At 30.3% G+C, this 23,325-nt stretch overlaps 1 protein-coding gene across 1 annotated transcript in view; it reads left to right on the forward strand.

Annotated features, from left to right (window-relative positions):
• The window catches only part of Cse1 (chromosome segregation 1), a 133,905-nt gene that overhangs the window by 15,084 nt on the left and 95,496 nt on the right, over window positions 1–23,325 (forward strand). Inside the window, exons 5-10 of the mRNA XM_085808301.1 lie at window positions 593–738; window positions 3,875–3,965; window positions 11,677–11,784; window positions 13,463–13,555; window positions 20,683–20,850; window positions 21,216–21,345. Coding sequence (XP_085664427.1) covers window positions 593–738; window positions 3,875–3,965; window positions 11,677–11,784; window positions 13,463–13,555; window positions 20,683–20,850; window positions 21,216–21,345 — 736 coding nt within the window. The remainder of the gene's footprint in view (window positions 1–592; window positions 739–3,874; window positions 3,966–11,676; window positions 11,785–13,462; window positions 13,556–20,682; window positions 20,851–21,215; window positions 21,346–23,325) is intronic.

The raw sequence follows: 23,325 nt of genomic DNA on the forward strand, positions 1-23,325 counted from the left end.
AGTAATAAATGTCAGTCATTCATCCTATTTAATTTTAAATGATATATCTAATTGATATAACGTTTAGCATAGTCAAATGATAATTTTTATGAGCATTTGGATCATTATTATATTTAATAAAAAATATTCTTAATAGCATATATTGCATGCCATGGTATGTAAATAATTATATGGTTTAACATTTTAAATTATCTAGCATATTTATTTGTATTACTGATTGATTCAAATTAAAGAATTAAAATATGAAACCTTCTAGTTACAATTTTGTATTAAAATGTTTGTAAATTATACTTACGAGTAATTAATTCATATAAAATAAAACTTAATACATAACTACATCTTTCAGTTTTTCTCACAAATTTTCAAGGTACACAATAGTATATTAAAACATTCAAACAGCTATTTTGTTGCCTCTTTGACTCAGACCTTTGGTCATATTCTTAGTTTTGGCAAAAATTATTTTATGCAAGAGAAGATATTTCTTACATAAATTCTTAAATCTTCATTTTGGATGAACAATTTATTTTAAGATTGTTTATTGATTGATAAGTTTCCAGTGCATGTACAAATAATAAAATTTTAATGTTTTTAGCTCAGTGATGCTGTTAGTATTATTGGCAGAGAAGATTTTCCCGAAAAGTGGCCAAATTTATTACAGGAACTGGTTTCACATTTTCAGAGTGGTGATTTTCATGCCATCAATGGTGTGCTACATACAGCACATTCCTTATTCAAGAGGTATGTATATTTTTAAATTACTGTGTCCATAATTTTTTACCTCATTTAAAAATTCAAAAGAGAAAATTTCGGTACTCTTTTGTTATTGGGATCAGCTTCAGAAATGTACACATATATGGCATGTGTATATGTATGTATGTGCATATATTTGTGTACATACACACACATACATATGCATACATGAATATATATATATGTATACAGTTCTTTGAATCTGCTCCTGATAACAGAAGAGTACCAAAATTTCTAACAACAAAAATTCTGTACATTATTCATTCATTCTAAAAATCCCCTCCTCCCCCCTGGCATATGTGATAACACTATTATAAGCATTTCCAGTACCTGCTACATGATGATCAGAAAGTGCTAGAAGATAAATAAATAAATACTGGAAATAAATTTAAAAAAAAAATAAAGCAGTGTGATCATAGAAGACTAGGTCATTTATAATTGCATCAGGGTTTGAATCTAACAAAAATTTTAAGCTTGACTGTCAGCTGAATTGTAGTTATATCACTTTCAAGCTGGAAGCATTGTGCATCAACCCTGCTGTCTGTTTTTTTAAAAAAAAAGTGCAGGAAACTTATACTGTTTAATGCAATGCGAGAAACATTACCTGTGAATCTCAATAGATCTCTCCAGCTTGCTAATTTTGAATTCTGCTATAAAATCTGCAGCAGGGGGTTTGTAGACATTAAAATTATTGTGTATTAGATTCAGATTGTGTATAACCGAAACATATTGGTTTTTAAGACATTCACCATAAATCTTCTTAAAAATAAATTAGTTTGGCTAAATTACAGGGTAAGATGTCCAAGCTGGGGATGTTGTATCTGGCACATGTAGACATTAAAAAGAGGCACATGTAGGATTAGCATCCTGAAAGCAATGAATAGAAGCATATTTTGAAATGTTTGTTAAAAAAAAAGTACTGACATATTAACACAGCCTGTTTAATGCATTTTGGCGATTTTGCATTTTGCAGGTGAAAAAGTTACTTATTAGGGTTTTTTTTTTTTTTTTTTTTTTTTTTAAGACTGGCAGCTATTAATAAATATTATAGGTAGGCAGACATTATCAACATATCAAAAGAAAACATACTTTAGCAATTTAAATTACAAACTTTAATATTAAATGAGGATTATGTGATACATTAAAAAAAGTACTTTTTTCCCAAAATCCTTCTTCCCCCCCCCACTACACTATTCTCACCGTGCATATAGATCTGTTTTCACTTGAAAAAAAAAAAAAAAAAACCAGAGAACTGCACACAAAATGTCTACCTAGCTCATTTCATCATTATTTCCTTTAGCAATATTGCAGCAAAATACTATGCTCCTGCAAAAACCTTACTTAATTTATTTTATATTGCTGGCAAATTCCACAACCACATATGATCAAACCGTGTTATAACAGACTAGACCTATAACAAACCTCTAGCTATAATGAACAAACCATTTCGTCGCATCCAGTTTCCTGTCTTGCTAAATGTTGCTTTATACTTATATAGTGACCCTCCAATATTATGAAAATTAGATATAATAATGAACTATGAATATCTTCAATTTAAACTTTTTGGGTATATTTCGTATTTTTTCCAGAATTTCTGCAAGTTTTAATGAAAAAATTACTAACTGATAAAATTGTCCACGTTTAGGATATTAGAATCCACATTCCATGCATAAAGGAAATCACCTTTACTTTTTGTTTCATTTATTTTCACCTCCACTTTTCTTTGTGTTCTAAACAAAGGCTGTGCTAAACAGCTATGACAGGAAAAAGGATACAAAAGCACATGACCATTAAAAAAGAAAACATGAATAGATTCTCTGATTCCATTGAAATTCTTTTAATGAGCTGACAGACAGAGTTCTGTGCAAAGCTGAAGCTATGGCAGAAATTTTTGCTATTCAGGGGAAGAGGAAATATTGAATCTTATGGGCTTACAGTTGATTCTTCTCTCAGGAAATGAAAAGTAGGGATCCTTATCGGTTTGTTTTGTTTGAGTATAACTAACTACTGTCCAGGGTCTATCCTCCAAATAAGGTTTTACATTCTTTGGTTTCTTTGGAAGACATGAGATATTATACATGGAGGCTATTGTTATCTTCATATTGAAACCATATATATCATGGTGAAAATGATTGTGTTCTCACTGAACATTGGATAAGACATATAGGTGGTGAATTTATCTTCCTCTTTTATATTTTTCAGAAGAGCAAAACTCGCGCTCTCTTTGACCAAACTCTCTTCACTCTGTTTCTGTGTCAAAAATGTAAGTAATTGCATGGTGAGTTGTAAACCAGAAACTTCTGCTTTGGAAATAAGGTGAATATTATTCCAAAAATACAAAATGTATGCAGACGAATTGATATCTATCTATTCTAATCTACAGTTGGTACTATATGAAAAGACCTAAGCTCTAAAGTTCTGCTTGAATACTGTGGATATGAGGAAAATGTTGAGAAAGTTGGAGCATAGAGATGTTGGAGAAGCATTGCTGAAGAAAGAAAAAAAGAAAAAAATTTCAGGCAAAATGCTGATGAATTTACCAGACACTCTGAAGAGACCAAAAAAGAACGGACACCAAATTTAATAATTGCCTGTAACAATAATTGCAATAAAATATTAATATGACTTTAAATTAAATTTGTCATTCACTTCTGTTGGTAGATGTAAAAATTAAGTTTTTTTTTTTTCTTTATTCATCCAATTTTTTACTGGTTTTTGTGAGATAATGTGTTTTCTAATCAGACCAGATATAGAGAACCAAACTTGTGGTTCTTTGAAGTTCATAACAGCAGGGTTTAACTGTATTTTTAAAATTGAGTTTGTCTCTAAAAACTGTTATAAATTGGAATATAAAAAACGGTTTGCATATGGAAATGGTGGCATTGCTTGAATGAAGGATTATTATGAACATGCTTTGTTTGAACAACTTATGTACATGGTTGCCTGAGTTTGGCACATTTTAAAAATTTGGTAACACTTACTATATTTATAGTGATATGCAAGTACCTAATTTTTTTTTTTTTTAATTATCTGTTGTATTTTTTCTTTTATAAAGTAGTACTTTAAGAAAAGTATGGTCACCTTATAATATTTCATTTTTAAAAATAGACTTATTCCTTTCTAGGTATCGATATGAATTTAAATCACAGACTCTCTGGCTTGAAATAAAATTTGTACTTGATAATTTTGCTCAACCACTGACAGATTTATTTAATGTAAGTAAAATATATCTGAAGAAATATCCAATTACATATTGCTTTGACTTTTAGGTTTAAGAATTTTGCATTATTTTATGGTTTTATTTGTGCATATTTTTTCCAAGCAATAAAGTACAGGTATATGTAATTTAACTTACGAATAATTTAATTTTTCTGAAAACTATCAAGTATTTCATTTTTTCATTGAAGAAATTTAATATCGTGAAATTTTGATGTAAAATGTAGTTAAAATTCACTTACAAACTAGTACTGTTATTTGATTTTTCTAATAAGATTGCAACATCAGATGTATAAGTTTAATATTTCATTTTTCAGTATATACTGTTTCTAAGGTACTGACTATACTGTAGACTTGAATCTGTTATATTCACGAGTGCAAATATGAAAGGGTTAAATAAAATATGATATTGATGTAATACAACAGGAAAAAACGACTTGATGTAATATCTACCATGTTTAGTTAGCTATTTATTTCTTAGATGGTGACACGAAAATGCTGTTTTAAAGTATAAAATAATTGTGAAGGGTTATAATACTTTCCTTTTGAAGGAATAATGGTACCATCATTTGATGAATTGGATTCTTTTGTTGTAGTTAGAACAATCCACTCTGAAGAGCACTGTATGACACAGAACTAGGTGAACAACTTATTGAAACATTCAGACAAGCAAGAAACATGAAAACTGTGTGGGACATTACCACTTTGGAAGGGGAGAGCTTCACTTCCATTCCAGTTAGCTGTGTAATAGCATCTAGCTTGAAAATAAATGAAAACTCTAACAAATGCCATCCAGCCACATTAAACTTCTGCTAAACAGTCAAAATGACTGCTAGCCATAATTATAGGTATATATATATTTAAAAATTAGTTATTTAAAAGGGGCTAAATAAATTAATTTGTCATAATAATAGTATTTAAATTATATATTTAGGAAAAGTTTTTAAAATATTAAAATATTTAAAAAGAAAAGTTTAAAAAATGCAAAAAATTTAATTTCATTTGCAGTCAAAATAACCACTTCCATAATTCTAGTATTGAACAACCATTTTTATGATATTCAGTCGCTTACATTATGAATTTCATGCAGAGTGGCAAAAATAATCATCACTTTTACAAACAGATCTCACCCATGCTTCTGCCGTATAATGTAATAGCATGTGCAATGGGTACTTCATGTCGTGCAGAATCTTCAAAATCCCCAGCACGATTTGATTGTTTGAGTATTAGTTCTGTCTACAGGAGTGACAAAGTTCTTTTGGTGGTTTACTATTCAATGATTGTATCCTAATTGGCTCAGCCCCTCACAGAAGGCCATTCATCACTCATGATAATTGAGCCAAGTATGACTTCTTGCTGGATTATAGGTTAGATGGATTATACCTTAGAGCATCTCTTTGAAATTAAATAAAATTAAATTTTTATTTAAAGCAGTTGACTGCATCATTACTGAATTTTTTTTTTTTAAGTTAGTATTTCAATGTTTAAAATTCTATAAGTAAAAATTTTTTTTATAACTTAAAATATTTTGAAATTAAGGATCTTAAATATCTTAGCAGGGCTTAATTGTTTCTGTTTTCTGTTGTAAAAATGTTTTAAATTTTTAATTTAAATGTCTTAAATTCCTTAAGATGTTTTAAATCTTAATATTTTATTACTCTTGATTAGAAATGAATCTTAAAAGTAAAATAGGAGGCAGATAAATTCTTTAATTTAAAATAATGCATGCTGATGAACATTGAAGGGGTGAAACCCCTATAAGTGCATCCACTTTTAAAAATAATTATTTCCTGGCTACATTTTAGTATTAATGACCTGTGAAAAGGGTTTAGAGAAACCCTAGTACAGTAACATTGGGATTATGCTACATGCTGAAAACTAAGAATGCAGTTGCATTTAGGGAGGCAGATATTTATTAGTAATTTATTGCTATTTTTGTGGCTATCATAGCATCAAGTTCTGGCTAATCCACCAGTGCAAAAGAATACTTTGAATCATTTAGTTTAAAACAAAAGTAGTTGTTATTTTGTTTAATAAGTCCGAAATGGTAGATATGTTTTATTATAAATCTTTGTTCACTTGTTGAACAAAAGAATGAAATCCGCAGTAGATATGTTATACTTTTATTCATTCACATGGTGGTTTTAAAGTCATAAGATGTTTAAGCTAAGTTTTGTTGCTAAGCTACTAGACTTAAAAAAAAAATTCAGTAATGATGCTATGCCACAAAAACTGGTTTAAGGATTTTGCTTAAAATTTCTATCTTTTCAGTGTTATTCCAAATTGCTATAAGAGCCACCAATCACAGCGAAACAAGCATAGATCGATGGTTTCACTGAGTCAGCTATACGCATGCACAATGTTCTCTTCCGTGATTGGCTATGGAACTATATTTACCCCTTTCGTGCTGAATGTCACGCAGAATGCTAGCAAGAATTTCATTCATTTTCCGATCGGCCACTGGCATACCAGAACATTTTCTCGCTCACCCCCGGTAACCAAACATTTGGGGCAGTGACACGGAAAATTTTAAAAACTATAACTTTTGCCACAAGATGGCATTTCATGTCCAAAAGATTTGACTTGTAGATTTGACCTTCTACTTTAAATGAGAAAAACATGACTGATATGGTCATGGATTTTGGTTATATAAACATATGTTTTGAAATGGCCTACTTTATGACAGCTGTTTAAATGAACATATGATATCTGTTTATAGTCAATAGGAGAGTTTTATTTTCGCTAGAGCGTTTATTATTTGGGTTTGCAGTCTTGTAGATATGAAATGTTTCTGTTTTAACCCTTACAATGTCAAAGTGTTGAAGATGTTTAACCACTTGATGGCATCCTGTGTCCATTATCCATTACTTTTGAAATGAATTAGTTTTAGGATCCTGACATTCAGTTTGGTCAAATTCTGCATAATCATGAATTAGTTTTAGGATCCTGACATTCAGTTTGGTCAAATTCTGCATAATCGTTTGGTTTCATCTCTCTCTTTCCCTCCCCCCTACTATGTAGGGTCTTTTAGGGTTACTATATGGGGTTCTGTTACGCTTTGTGTTGGTTTTATCTCTTATATTTTGTGTACATGCGTTATTATTTCGGAAAACCTCTATTTAGTTTATTATGGCACGTAAACATTATTTATCAGAAGAAGGATAAACTTGCATGATAAATGAGCCAGTTAGTGTCATGGATGAGAGTAATGATTCATTTTCTAAGAGTTAGAGAGCGATATTTGTAGTGATTCTAATACGAACATTTTGTCAAAGACTGAGCTCACTGAGTGCCTGTCTTCCACTTTCTGTGAAAGATTTTGGTACTTCTTCTTGTAAATAGTCTCTTTTGTAAATTTTTTAATTACTTTTGAATTGTATTAATGTGTTTTGTCAATTAAAACTTACGGAATAATTTAAATAGCTCTTTTGAAAATTATTTCTCAAAGCAAGCAATTTTTTGTATATATTTTCGCATAAAGCAGAAGAAAAAGATTAGTAACTGCTAATTTTAACATATCTGATAGCTTAAGTAATAATTTAAAATAGTACCAAAAATTCTGATGTCATGACTTAAACCTCTTTTTTTTTTAATTAATATTTTTTCCAAAATTAGGCTAGAACAACACAAAATCTCCATCCTGTGGGTGATTCCTTTCGACTCCCATCCATCCCGAGGAAATGTCTTTAACAAAGGCACGCCATCCTGAAAGGGTTAAATAGGTGTGAATGGACTTTTATTCCTTAAATCGCAAAGCTTTATGATGACAAAACCATGATCTCAACTAAGCCTTACTGAATTTTAAAGCATTTTTATGCTATCATTTGAAAGTTTTAAGTTGTCAGATTAAATCTCTTTCTAATGCAGAAAAGCAGGGAAACTAAAGGTTAGTCTTCTGAAATAATAGAAACCTAATGTTTTTAATAACCCCCTCTCCCAAAATGTAGCCAATTTAAAAAGAAAAGAGTGTTATAGTAATCTTTTTCTTGAACAATAATTTTTTTAACTCATAATTTTCCTCTTTGACTGCAAGTGAATTATTACTCATTGTTTTCATTAGAAATATAATTGTCTTGTCACTTAATTCTTTAAAAGTGTAAATGCCCTTAAAAAATAAATAGTGCAATTTAGAAGTCTTTATATTGTGCTGTCATATGTTGTTCTAACATAAATTTTACTTGCGAGTAATTTTTACAAAAAATTGAAGCAAATTAAACTTTGCGACTCCTCATTAGTTTACAATAACAGCTGCTTGCCAATAAACTAAAACTGAAACATTACTACAACACAAATCCTACACAGATTAACAACACACTTCGAATCACAGCAGAAAACTAGCTAAACTGAGTTTCGCCAAATTTTCATTATTATTTTTAAGTTTTTGGTTATTTTTAGCTTTTTAGTTACATTTCTAAAAACTCTAGAGTAAATATTATTATTTAAATGATGTATTAGTCTGAACTCCTTTTTGTAAAATGAATTGCAATATTTAATGTTTGCTCTTAATAAAAAAAACCCTGCCTATTTGTTTGAATGATTTAAGTGCATGTTTCTTGTATGTAAATAAGTAGATTCTGGCCAGATATATTTCTAAAAGAAATACCGAAAATTATGAGTTTGCTTTTGCAGTACACTCACCTTGCATACACTTTTCATATCATTCAATAACTCTGCTCCTGAAAAAGCAATCTGAAAATGTGTCCTCAAAAATTTTCCATAATTGCTCATTTCATGCCTGCATGATCATGAAATCTCTTTTACTGAAGGTCAGATTTCAGTTTGGAGAACAGGAAATAATTACTTGGAGATAAATCTGGGTTGTAAGGGATAAAGAGAAATCGAGTTTCTTAAACCCACACTTCTTTTTTTTTTTTTTTTTTTTTTTTTTACATTTTCTTTAGCAATGAGAGCTGATTATCAAGGAGAACATGAACTCCATTTCTGAGCATTTGATGTCTTTTAACTTTAATTTCTTTGTTCAATTTATACAAAAGCTGGCATAATATTCCCCATAAATAGTTGTTTTTCTTCCCCCCCCCTTTTTTTAATCTAAAATATGGTAGCCTCTTTTTTTTTTTTTTTTTTTTTTTTTTTTTTTTTTTTTTTTCCTAATTCATGTGTGTTGTTGGTTGTATTTGAATGTTTTTTTTTTTTTTTTTTTTTTTTTTTTTGTGATGCTTTCCCAGTTTTCTGCACTCCATAGAGAATCTTATTGGAGAGATCTTTAATAGAGAACCTTAAAAGCCTAAATAATTTAATCCTAAATGCTAATGTTCCTAGTATAGGAAGGACCATTGTTTCATAATCAGTTGCAATTGGCAAAAAGAAAAAAATGCTTTGATTTGCACTGTAAAACTGTAAAAACTGCACACGGCAAATGACACAGTGCTATTTTTGAATTGTTAAAAGAGTAGCATTTCAATCCCCTATCATTCAGTGTTTCCTTCCAAGCGTGAAATCTGACTTTCATGAAAATTGTATGTGTATTTTTGGCCCATGTGAAATTCTTTTATTCGTTTTTTTGACTGTAGAAGAGGAAAGGGCCAAATCATCACCATGCACATGATCTAAACATTGTTTTATTTCTTTGTAATTAAAATTTTCATTCACAAATAATTTAATTGCAGAACCATACCAAATTTTATACATCTTACAAGAACCAGGACATCAATTCATTCAGTAAACAAACTCATACTGATATGATTTCATGAAGAAAACATTCAAATTTATTAATTTATTACTGCCATTACATGTCTGCTAGAAGAATTTATTGCCAAATGATTTTTTACATTTGGGACCAAAAGCTTTGAAACCAAAAAAATGGTTCTACCTACGCATTTCTTTTATTTCATTTTCAATGTTGTCATTTCTGTGATATTTCTAGCTATTTTACAATATTTTATAGTCAGTACATAAAATTATTCAGTTCTCAAACTTAATTCATTGTGTTTAAACAAGAAAATTTCATTGCAAGTCGTATACTCTTGATTATCCAGACTAAATGGAAGGGAAATCCAGGGAAGCAAGTCATGGGTGATTGAAAAATATGGATAACCCAAACTATCAATTTTCATGTATGTGGTACGAGTTTATTTCATAAAATAATCAGTAAGTACTTTGTTTTTTAGAACATGTACATGTTTGTCAAATTTCGCTGCATATTTTTATCATTTTATTTGCATCTCTTCAGTCGAAGAAGTCCAATAAAATTTCAGCGCATGTCATTGCGGTCTCAGCACTAATGTAGCTGTCAGTATCTTCTTCATTTGTATTTTCAGTTTCACTTTCTGCCTCTTTTGTTCTTGTTTGAAATAATATTCGCATCACTCAAATATTGAAAATCCGGGACAGTTGAATCACCATGGAAACATTCCTCGTTGTTTTCCCAAATCCACAATTTCCAATAATTTTTCCATGCTCAGACTTGCCCTTGTTTGTTTTTTACACATAATGTTTAGCCTGTGTTGACACAACCACACACGGTTAATTGAGAGTTCAATGTAATAGTTTTACGATTATATTTATTTTATGCACACTGCGCAAAAAAAAAGGGGGGAGCAGTTCTATATCCTCCGTTCGAATGGGCTGATCAACAAAATTCAAATTGCGTTTTTCATGTCTTGAAAGTGTGACTTAGGATATATATTAGATTTATATATAGTATTATTCTAACATAGGTATTTTGACACAAAATCGGGCTTTTTCTGAAATAACATACTAATTTTTTTCCATATTTCGATTCTACGACTCAAATTATGCTTAGATATTAAATTTTGTAAAATTTGATGCCAAATTTACGAAGAAATTCCAAAATTTATTTTGGTACAATTTTTTTTCAGTTTGCAACAAGAATGATTCACTTGGCGAACTTCTTAATATGTGGCAACCAATTTTCCTTTCCTTTCAATTATGCTGGAGCAGAAAAAAAGCCACATCGTTCCTACCTTTTAACATGCTGCATGAGCAGGAAAAAAGTCACATCGTTTCTACTTCCAAATAATTTTAGCAGTGTCTAAACCACATTTGATGTTTTATAGCTTTCAACAGATATGCCAAATTTCAAAACGCGCAAATATATAAATTCATGTATATCTTCGGGAATTTTGAATAAAAAACAATGTTTTTGCAATTATGCTTAGAAATACGTCTACTATAAGATGATGGTAAAGCTTTTATAGTTTATAATTCAAAATTGTTATTGAAAAATTTATAAAAATTATTTTAAAAAACACTGAAATAAAAAAAATGGGTGAGTTTTATTTGAAATTAACCTTAATTTTTGAAATATCAAAGGAAGAATCACATAAGCTTAATAAAAAAAAGAGAGATATAAATATATACCAAGCTCAAAATACATTGAGGAGCTAAAATTTTGAGAGCTAATTTTTTAAAAACTACTCGTGCGATTTTTACGAAACTTGGTAGTTTGGCGTAATTTGAGTCATAGGATCAAAATATGGAAAAAAATTGGTATGTTATTTCAGAAAAAACCTATGTTAGGACTGTGCTATATATAAATCTAATACATACCCTAAGTCGTGCTTTCGAGCCAAAAAAAAAATGGAAGTTGAATTTCGTCAATCAGCCCTGTAGAACTGCCTCCTCCCCTTTTTTGCGCAGTGTACATATGTCTAGCAATATTTGCTTAAATTGTACTTCAAATAATATGCAACTCTGTAATTTTTTTTTTTTTTTTTTTTTTTTTTACAGGCCACTATGCAAGTAGCAGAGACCAATTCATCCAATATAAGTGTATTAAAATTGGTGTTCACTTCTTTAGTGCTCATTTCAAAAATTTTTTACAGCTTAAATTTTCAAGTGAGTAATGACTGCTATTTTGAATTTTTATTGTACTTATTAAGCTTGTTACTGAATGTGTGCTTTAGTAGAACAGAAACTAACATATTAATTTCTAAATTTGTAAAGAGTTGTATGAATGCTGTACAAAATTCTTTTAAAAGGCATTGGTAGGCTAGATGCAAATTTAGAAAATACTAGTTTTTTTTTTTTTTTTTTTTTTTTTTTTTTTTTTTTTTTTTTTTTAGGTTTTTTTATAATATGTTATATTGTTTACTAATATAGTATATCATCAATAATGATATAAAGTTATGAAACTTATTTTATGTGGTTAGTGAATTTATGTTATGACAAAAGAAAAGACAGCACAATGAAAATTGGCCACTCTCTGATTATCCGCTCAGCCCTCCTGCAAAGTCAGCGACCTTTTTTTTCCCAACCTAATACATGAAAAACCGTAGCCATTTTATAAAATAGTGGTGCGCTGAAAATTACATAAAACACCAGTGAGTAAACAAAATTTAAAATTACAGACATATAACAAACATCAATACCAAAGCACCAGAGAGTTTCAGAATTCTCAACATCACAAACAACCTGGCCCTTCATTTCATGTATACCTCTACCTATTTTAACTTAAAATAACATCAGAGAATTGCAGAAATTAACTTTGTGGAATGTGCATTTTTACACTTTTTTGTTAGCAGGCAAAATGCCATATTTATGGGGGGATGCGGCACTTTATTTACATTTGCAATCAGACTCCATAGTAGCATTACAGTTTGCTACAAGCAGAGCCGTTCCAAAATAGTTTTTCACCTGAGGCAAAAAGGTAAAATATATATATATAACTATATTTGTATTAAACAAAAGTAACTGTTAAATCAAAATGTCATAAATCTTATAGCATAATTATATACCATAATTCTTAAAGCATTTTCAATTGAAATGAACACTGCATTATTTTCCAGGTTTTCTTGAAATTCTTCCTATTGTTTTATTAATTTAAGTTTGTCAAAGCTTATTTCCTCTAATAATAATTGACAAATCTAAAATACATAATTCAGGTAATTTTCAATTTCTTGTAGCCAATTCAGTGCCCCTTCTAGTGATTCACCTGAGGCAAGTCCCTCACTTGCCCCGCCTCTGGCTACAAGGGAAAAAACTCCATATACTAATTACAACAAGCTGAAACCACAAATATGATTATGACTAACAATAAGATTCTACTGTTGGCTCTAACATGATCCTTAAATTTCAAAACTGTGTGCATTACAAACTGGTGTAATGTGCATGCAACCATTAGCTGGGTTGCCAAATAAAGATGTTTTCATAACATTCTGGATAGTGTACCTTAGTGACATGGCATTTTGCCTAGTGATTTTTGTCATGGTGGGGGTAGATAATCGGAGAGTACCTATAATTGTTAGTTAGAATCATTTACCAGTCCTTGCTCCAAATGCATAAGCACAATAGTATTATTTTAATCATGCATAAGATTTTTCAGTGAAAAAAATGATTGGGACTTTTTTTTTCTTTTAATAATTATATTTGGATTTATTGTAAATAAATTTGAGCAGACACATAATTCTTTATGTACTTAGGGCTGTGATGAAAATGGTAATTTTAGTTGCATATCAGTATTAATTTTTGTAGTAAATGTATCCAGTAGTTTAATATCCATTGTTTTGTTTTCTAGGATATTCCAGAATTTTTTGAGGATAATATAAAAACATGGATGGAAAATTTTTTGAAACTGCTCGTTATTAATAATGAATTGCTAAAAACTGGGGTAATTATAATTACATTTTTGTGGTTATTAAAATTTATATTCTTCTGCTTTATACAAATTATTAATGGAAATTCATTTTTAAAGCTTTATATCTTTCAACTCAAAAACCTGTGTTTATTAGATAGATATTATGAATGGAAAATTCATTAAAAAACTTTATGTTGAGGATTACATTTTAGTCTTTGAAAAGCTGTTCTAAAGTGATGAAATAATTAAGAGTTTTGATATTAGTTTTCTTATTTAGAATCGGATCATTGTATGAGTCTTTTATTTATTTATTTATTTTTAAATTCAAACCTTTCCATTTCATTTTGTAAATGATTCAAAAACATGAAATAGACTGTTTAATTATATCCTATTTAGAACTGAGCTGATGATGTTTTTGACTTTCTCATTTGAAAAGATCTTGCACTTTTTGATGTTGAGAATGCTCAGAAATCGTGCATTACTGTGTCTGGATAAGTGGCTTTCAACCTACATTGCTCCATATACTCCTTTTACCATTGTTAGAAGTTCATTCCTCCACCCCCTTTTCAAAACTCAGAAAAATACACACACAGATATATATATATAGAGAGAGAGAGATTTGGATATTTTATTAACTTATAAACTACATAAAGTTTAGAAAATGTTGATGAATATCAAAACTTGAATAATAATAGGTTTTTTTTTTTTTTTTTTTTTTTTTTTTTTTTACATTCATTGACTAAAACCTAAGTACTTATCAACGAAAGTAAAACATACTTCAATTAATAAAAAGTTCAATAACATGCCTGAGTACTGTTATTCAGTTTTTATTCAATTAAACCATTGCATTTGAAGATTCAGTTTACTAACTGCTTAAAAATATCAGCCAAATAAGCAAGATGCAAGATCTATTCCTCACCATTCAGTCCTTTTGAAAGATATTACACATGTGTATGAAAAAGAAGTAAATGGTGGTCTGCATTCAAGTCAGCCACATCCCACAGCTGCTTCAAAAGTTGTGCATCGAGAACTTCTCCCTTGCTAAAATTCACAATTTGAATTGTTTGATTTAAAATCTACACAAGCGGAGCTCGGAGTGCTTTTTATGCCAGTGTTTTATGATGGATCGTAATTTTATTTAAATTTTTATTTATTTTTAAAATAAAACTTTAGCCTTGAAATCCTGATTTTGTCCCCTATGTATTTCCTGCTCCGTTTGTGTAGCATCCATGTACATTATCCCATGAAAGATTTTCTGAATCAAGAAGAAATTTTTTTAAAATTATTTGAGGCTGTGGCGGATGACAAAAAAGGAATTGTTTTTTAAATTAACTAATAAATATAGCTTGCAAACACCAACAACTGAAAACACAATACCACATTAGCCATTTCTTTCAGTTGGATTGAAAGTAAACTAAATGCTGCAGACATAAATCTCCTGCACAGCTTGATTCATTATATCAACTGCCATATCACTGATTCTCCTTTGAACAGTATCGTTTGATTGAGAAACTGCTGCAAATTTTATCTCCATTTCATTTCCCAACATAATGTCCACCATTTTGAGAGTGCACAGTTTAATCAAAGTTTTCTCAATTTTATGTGGTTTTTTATATTTTGCTATCTCCAATGCTACCACCTGGAAAGCTTCAGTAAGCTTGTGGCATTTTTGTCAGAATGTTTGTGTTGAATCTAATACATTTTTAAGAGCATTTCTATGCCACTCTAAGGAATGTTTGTCCCTGTTCTTGTGTGGAAGATGAATATTCTGCAAATGTTGTTTTCTTCTTCCTTGGTTTTAAGCGAATCACTTGACAGAACATTGCCACAAATAAAACAGTGAGGTCTTTTTTTCTCCATTGACTGTAACAGACATGAAATGATATTGAATATACACCTATGTTCAAAATTACATGCATGAAATCACAGATTTCTCAGAAACTGAGATTTATAATTTTATGAATTTGTCTAGAGTGATATATAGCACATAAAAGAAAAAAAAAATTATTTCCAGATTGTGATGTTCTTTTCACCAAATAAAGCGGTCTCCCTTTTTATGTGAAGAGAGTGAAGCACATACCCTTTTCTTTCTGGCATAAAGGCATTTTTAAGCCTTTTCAGCACAGTTTGCCACGATACAACAGTTCCAATGGAGGCTACAAGCACTGAACTTAACTGCCAAGCAGTATCCTGTTCCAACAAGTAGTTATTGCCAGAAATCGATCCTGAGAAGCAGTTGTTGTTCATTTACAACTTTGTCCGGTCTTTCTTCACTGCTGTGCAGATTCTTCAAAGTGATACTTCAGAGCCATAACAAACTGTTTTGAATCCTTACATGCTAAAGTCTGCTGTATCACAGAAAATCACTCAGTTGTTTACTTGATGCACACAAAGCACTAGATTCACTATCAGATGATGTAACATCGATAGTAAATCATGATGATGATGGATATCTGATCATGTTTGATTTGGGTAATGCTAGACTTGTCTTTCCCCATTCTCCTAAAAATGTGTTACATCAATTGGATATTTCATGGAATATCATTATTTTTAGGTACGTAATGATAAATTTCAACATAACTGTATGAATTACGATGTGTTCTTTTTTTCTGACGCTCATTTTGTTCCACTATTACCAACTGTTAAGTTTACAAGGTAAATGGGCAAAAATATCATTTTCCACAGCTACACTTTCTGATAAGATAAGGAAGAACCAATGCACAGTAAGAAGCTGTGATGTTACAGGATAAAATGAAAGAGAATAGTGATCTTGCTGATGAGGTGGATTCCTCCTTTTCTTTTTTACTTCACTTAGCAGCAGGAAGAGGTGGTGTCAGACTGATTGCATTCTCCCTGAAACTGCAAAATTTCCATCATAAAATAATAGAAATATTTTAAATTGATATTTATATACTTTTTTATGTATGCTCGTGTATTCTTATATTTTAAAAGTGTCTATTCTGATGCTAGTTTATCTCTATGCAGAATTCTGCAATTTATTTTGTGTAGTTTTACAAGTAGCTAAAAAGTGCATAAAATAAATCATATAACAAAATACATGAATAATAAACCAAATAATGATTTAAAATATTATTTTTGATACAGCAAAATGACTTCGGACCTCAGCAATTTCAGACCTCACGAAAGTAAAAAGTGCTATTAAATCTTCCCACATTCTGCCAACTCAGTTGAAGAAATCACTTATTCCACTTATTACTAATTGCGCTAGACTTTATACTCTTCCAAAAGTCCACAAAACCGGTATTCCTTTTCGACCAATTGTTTCCAACATAGGTACTGCTTCATATCCTTTGGCCAAATATTTAGTTTCCAGATTTTCTCCTCTCCTTGCTAACAATATTCACACTGTAAAAAATTCTGTTGAAGTCATTGACAAACTTAAAAATATTTCTCCACTTCGTTCCATTATGGTTTCATTTGATATCAAATCACTGTTTACTAATGTTCCGGTCGAAGGAGCACTAAATTGTCTTGAAACTAGGCTTCGGGAATTTCACTTCACACATACTGAAATTAATGAGTTGGTTTCGCTTACTAAAGTTTCTCTAAGTCAAGCCCACTTTATTTTCCAAAATGCATATTTTCATCAAGTTGAAGGATTGGGTATGGGTAATCCTCTCAGTCCAGTACTTGCTGACATTTATATGCACTATTTTGAGATGAAATTATTTGATAAATTATCTTTTCGTCTTTGGATTCGGTATGTTGACGACACTTTCACACTTTTTGACGGTTATAAAAAGGATTTATCCGAGATTCTATCTATTATGAATTCAGTTGATCCAGCCATCCAATTCACTCTTGAAATTGAATCCAACAATTCCCTCCCCTTCCTCGATATTCTTATAATCCGCAATAAAACCGATTTTAGCACCACTGTGTACCGTAAACCCTTTGCAGTTTGTTTACCACCCCATGCCAAGTCATGCCACCCTGTTAAGCAAAAAATGGCTTCTTTTTACTATTATGTTTTCCGTGCGCTTAAAGTTTGTTCCTCTGAATCTTTGCTTACCAATGAACTTAATTATTTGAGAGCAGTTGCGATTGACCATGGATTTTCTCCCGTGATTATTGATAAAGCCGTTAAAAAATTTTCGATTCCCATCAAAGAAGACATTCCACAGTTAGAAATAATATTAATGACCTTGTCGTGCTTCCATTTTATCCTTCTGTTAGCTATAAAATTGCACAGATTCTCCAGAAATTCAATTTTCGAGTCGGTTTCTCCCCTATTAATAAAATTCACCCCTCGATTCTAAAAGATTGTGTTTCTGTCTTGAATTCTTGGGGAATTTATAGTATATCGTGTCAGTGTGGTTTAAGATATATTGGCCAAACAAAAAGAGCGTTGAAGTTTCGTATCAAGGAACATGAATCTTATGTCAAAAAAGGCGAAATTAACAAGTCTTCAATAGCGTATCATAGTTGGACTTTTAACCATAATTTTGATTTTGGGTCTGCAAAAATCATCCAAAAGGCTTCTTCCATAGGTGAATTGGATTTTCTTGAGGCTTTTCACATTCACAAAGATTTAGCAAGTTTAGTTAATGATTTGAAGTCCAATCCAGTCCTTCCTAATGCCTTTAAAATTTTACTATCTTAATTCAGTTATTTTTGCCGATAGATGGCGTTACCTCCTCGCGTTTGGTACTACCAGAGGGTATAAAAATCCGTTCAGTGGTTGCTTTCCATTATTTGAAGTTCAGATTTTGAGCATAAGGTGCATTTGCCCCTCGCTCCCTATTTTAACTTCACTAATATTTCTTTATGCTTGATCAGATAGCCTGGCTCAGTAAAAGTAGGCGGCCAGTGCAATTCTGATTAAAAATCTAGTTATAACCACGTGCAGTGCTGATAAGGACCACGTGTTTCTGTGACTCCTTCTCCTATTTTCTTCTTTCTATGTATTTCTTTCTCCTTATGAGGAGGGACCTTTAGCTGCCCTCGAAATCGATTGAGTGTTTCATTATACCTACGCTAAATACAAGGTTATTTTTTACGATTTTGACAGCAAAATGAGCTAATTTACATGATTTATTTCCATTTACCTATTTTCTGGTTAGCTTTTCTTTCCGACGCAAGGGATGATTTCCAAATTCAAGTGTTGAACTCTTATGCACGGGTTCGTAGGCAGCAAAATAAACAAACCATGTACTTATTGACGGAGGGAAAATGTTTTTTAAGTTTTAGAATTAAGATTTTTTATTTTTCCCATACATTTTCAAAATTTTTCTTGAACCTTCGTGGAGGCTTTTTAAAGGAAAATTGGTCATATCTACCTATGGTTTTACAGATAGTGATTTTGATTACAAAGCTCTCTGAAATGCCATCTGGAAACAATTTAATTTGCTTTTGTTTCATTAACGACCTTATTTGTGTTTCAGTATACATGTTTTAAACATACATTTTCCATTTTCTTGATTAGTTTTTAGCCTTAAAGGGATGTTAGTCACGAACGGGATCTTGAAACGGCATTTGCGTTGAATCGCTGTAAACAGTGTATACTTTTCAAATTGTTGCCACCAAATATTATCACCCTGTATTATTTGTAAAGAAATTTAAATAATGAAGAATCTGCATGAACGTATGCATTTTCTCGAATTGTGAAAATTACAATGGTACATATAGCCATAAAATTTTGAATAACATAATCCCCCACCCAAACATGAGCATCTGGAAGTTCGAGTATTGAATTTGGAATTTGTTTTATTATCTAGTATTTTATAATTTGTAAAACTTTAACGGATTTTTGATTAACAAACTCAAAGATTACAAAGCAAGCAGTGGCAACACTGTATGGGGAAAAAAGCAATTTTATCTCCAGCGCACGAGACTGTCTATCGAAAATTTTAAAGATATGATTAGAAATAAGATTTTAAATATTTTGTAATTTTGCTGTTGAATTGAATTTTATGTATCATAAGTGCCAAAAATGGCATATTTAATAATTAAAGTAAACGTCAAAGCGTTATCCCTCTGGCTGCTCAATTTGTGGACCAAAATCGCTTAAAAAATTTAATAATTCAGTAATTTAATTAAATAATCAAGATAATCGCTGAACATTTTCTAGCAGCCATTTCTGTAAGAAAAAAACAGCAAAAAGTGAAGTTTGAGCGGTAATATCACGTGCCTTCAAATGCTGCAGTTTAGTAGACAACTAACAATATCTGTTGGCCAAAACGTAAACTAACGTCTAATACTGTATATAATTTATTTCAATGGTTAAATGGGGAAAAAACGGGATGTGCTCCTCAATAAAGGAAGAAAAACACATGCCTGCGGGATGAGCAGATTTTGCTACATTTGAGTTGACTGTGGAAATCGCTTGATGAGCAGCCAGAGGGTTAATGATGAAAAGACAAAAAAAGTTCTCTAAAGCCATCTTAGTAAGAAAACTAAACTTTTTTTTTTTTTTTTTAAGAAGAAAGAAAGAAAAATGTATGCTTGCTCTGCAACACTTACGCAACCAATTTTTTCGTCTGCAGAGCGTTTCTGTACGAAAATCGATGAAATATCACGTTTCTTTCTTATGTAATATGATATGAATTACAACAGGTAACAGCAGCACAGAGCCCCATTGTTTTCAGTATTTTCCCATTACACACACTTTATAAATACCGATTCATTTTAAAAGTATCTTCAGCTATAATTTTCAAGTAAAAGAAACCTCTTTCAAAAATATAAGAAGTAACGATGTAACTTTTCCACTGTGAAGCCCTGGTCAGTAGGTGAGGTTTGGAACCCAGTGATGTCACATTACTCCCCAACAGAGCTCATGTCGGTATCGTTCCCATCAAAGGGATGACTCAGCCTTTATTTTTCTTTAGTCCTGCTGTAGCCTGTAGCCTTAAGTTGATAAATTGACTGTGTATGTCAACTGTGTTATTGAAGAAGTGTTTCTATTGTCAGATGTGCAGCGACTATGAATATAACATTAAGATACACAATAGCTAAGCTACATATAATGTGTTCAAAATGTCATTATCTTATATTGAGATCAAACTTAAACATTTTTTAATTGCATTATATATTGAATCTATAATACTGTTTAAAATGAAAATAAAACAGTTATGTATTATTCTGGTTGTTGAATGTTCATTTTTTAAAACTTTAATTCAAATTATTATTAAAATATACAGGAAGATGAAGATGCTGGTCTGCTGGAACAGTTAAAATCTCAAATCTGCGAAAATATTGGATTATATGCACAAAAATATGATGAGGAGTTTGCTGATTATTTACCTAACTTTGTTACTGCTGTTTGGTCTTTGCTTACAACAACTGGACAGCAAATCAAATATGATTTGGTGAGTTTTAAAATAATTCTGTAATCATTTTCAAATTATAGGACTTGAAAATATACAGCAGTTATATTAATTTTTGATTCAAAAGAGAAACTGTACAAATCAGTTTACAATTTAAACTTCTTTAGTACATGTAAGACATAAAAAATACTGTTATTGTGAAATTTTTTAATTTGCCATATTTTTGTAAAGACAGAGTATTTAATATTTTTCTATTTATCTGTCTATAATGTGATGTTTGATTTTAAAAGGTAATTATTATAACACTAAAAATTTTCTGACATTAAATAAATATTTTTGGTTAGTACTTCATTAATTATCTAATAGTTGTATAATCTTATTTGCTCATAACTGTATTAAATTTACAGCTTGTGAGCAATGCCATTCATTTCTTGTCTTCTGTTGCTGAACGTTCTAATTACAAGCACTTGTTTGAGGCCTCTGATGTGTTGAGTTCAATATGTGAAAAAGTTATTATACCAAATATGGAGTTTAGAGGTAAGGACTGAATGATTTCCATAAATTTAAAATAGCTGTTATACTTTGTATTAATAGATTCCTATTATAACATTATATGGATCTAATGGTTTCTACTCCTGTGTGAAAAAAAAATTTTTTTTTTTCATGAAAATATGCTTTATTTTCTTTCTGGTAACCAAGGGAGAGAATCATAACATAATATTTCTTCTGGGAAAGTTTTTTTCAGGGGGCGGATGTAAATTGTTGTATACTATTTTTCCAAGGGTGTTTTATTTTTATCTACTCAGCAATTAAGTTTTAAATAACCAAACTGAAAAGGATATCCGTATTGATTTTTTAACTTTTGAAAGTCATCTTTTGAAGTATTTCAGGCTACAAGTGCACATAAGGTTGGAAACATTAATTCGCATGTCCTTCCTTTTGAGTATGTGTCAGTTTTTAAACAGAATGCTGTTATGTGATACATCACTATCATACACAGTATAATGGTATACAACATGCTAAAATTTTTAGTCTTAAAGAAAGCCGCAGGCAGAATAGTTGTTCTTTGAGCTTTTGAAATAATTTTTTTTAAATATATATATATATATATATAATTTGTAGGCCAAATGAATGCAAATAATGTTTTAAAAAAAGAGTTTAAGCCTTGCTTTAAGATTATTTGCCCAAAGTAGAATCTTATGTACCTTATATTTCCTACGAATAAAGAGACTTGTTTTCAGAATTTATCCACAATCATTATAAGTAATCCATATCATTGGATTATATGAATATATAAGTGTTTTGTGACATTTCTAATTAGGTAACTATATAGTAATAGTTCTAATAAAAAAGAACTGTTTTAATTTCCTTTTTATTTTCTGAAAATTTTGTTTAAGAAATTAAAATACTGCAAAATAAAACTTCCTGAAAACTGCTTAATATTCATCTAGACTTGTATTTAAATGCTAATTAATGTGTAGATGTTGACTGATAAGATAATAAATTTAGCAGTTGTTTTTAAACATGTCAGCATCTATGGTGTGTTCAAGAAAGCAATCCTGTTAAAATGAGCCCTTCTCTGTTCGTAATATCTGTTAAAATTCTGTCTTTAAAATTAGTCTGAATAATATTGTATATTATTTCAAAAACATTTTATTAAATTTTCTTGTATTTAAAATCGCCATTAAAATGAATATAGAAAATATTTTTGAAATGTTACTTGCAAATTTAACCATCATCTTTTGATTGCATTTTGAATGCATATGAAAGTATACTAAAGGAGTAGAACAAAAATTTTTCCATTAGATATACTATGAAGTATTAAGAATGTGTTTTAATATCAGCCTTATGATGAACATTGATGCTTGAACATATGCTTTTTTTTCTTTCGGAGCAAAAAATTTTCTATTATTGCCATCAAAATCAGTAACACTGTTCTATAATTTTTCAGATTTTTGGTTGTTTTAGAGATAAAGTAAGCTTATTAAATTTCTTCTGAACATAAATATGCACTTCTTGTTTAGAAATTAACAGCAAATTCATCTTATATTTTGACACAATGTTTTGCTCATATTCTGAGGGTAACTAAAAAAAAAAAAAAAAAACTAGCTAAATTTTACCTCTTGAATGTGAATGCACTTTATTTTCAAAAATTGGCTCTTATCTAGAAGTTACAAGATAATTTTTAAATTATTATTTTTCTTACTAAGGCGATTTTCTGGTGTAGGAAAACGCAGCAGACAGAAGCAAAGCACTAATAAATGTTCAAACAAAATACTAGGAATGCTTAAGGATTTCATGCTTGTTCTCTTGTTTGTAGCTAACTTGTTTCCCCATCATTCGTAAAGCTCCAGCAGATATCAGCGAATTTCTTGGAACTTGATTTCTATTTGTATCTTTCTTCCATTGTTGCTGTTTGCTGATGAAAGTTTTCTTAATGTTCATTGCTGACATTACCACAATTGTTGGTAAGGAAATTGAAATAAAAACGAATGACATGTAGTTTCAGCGATACAT

Source organism: Stegodyphus dumicola, chromosome 1, assembly GCF_044657685.1.
Source record: "Stegodyphus dumicola isolate Sdum_Otavi_A_Nest chromosome 1, ASM4465768v1".
NCBI lineage: Eukaryota > Metazoa > Arthropoda > Arachnida > Araneae > Eresidae > Stegodyphus > Stegodyphus dumicola.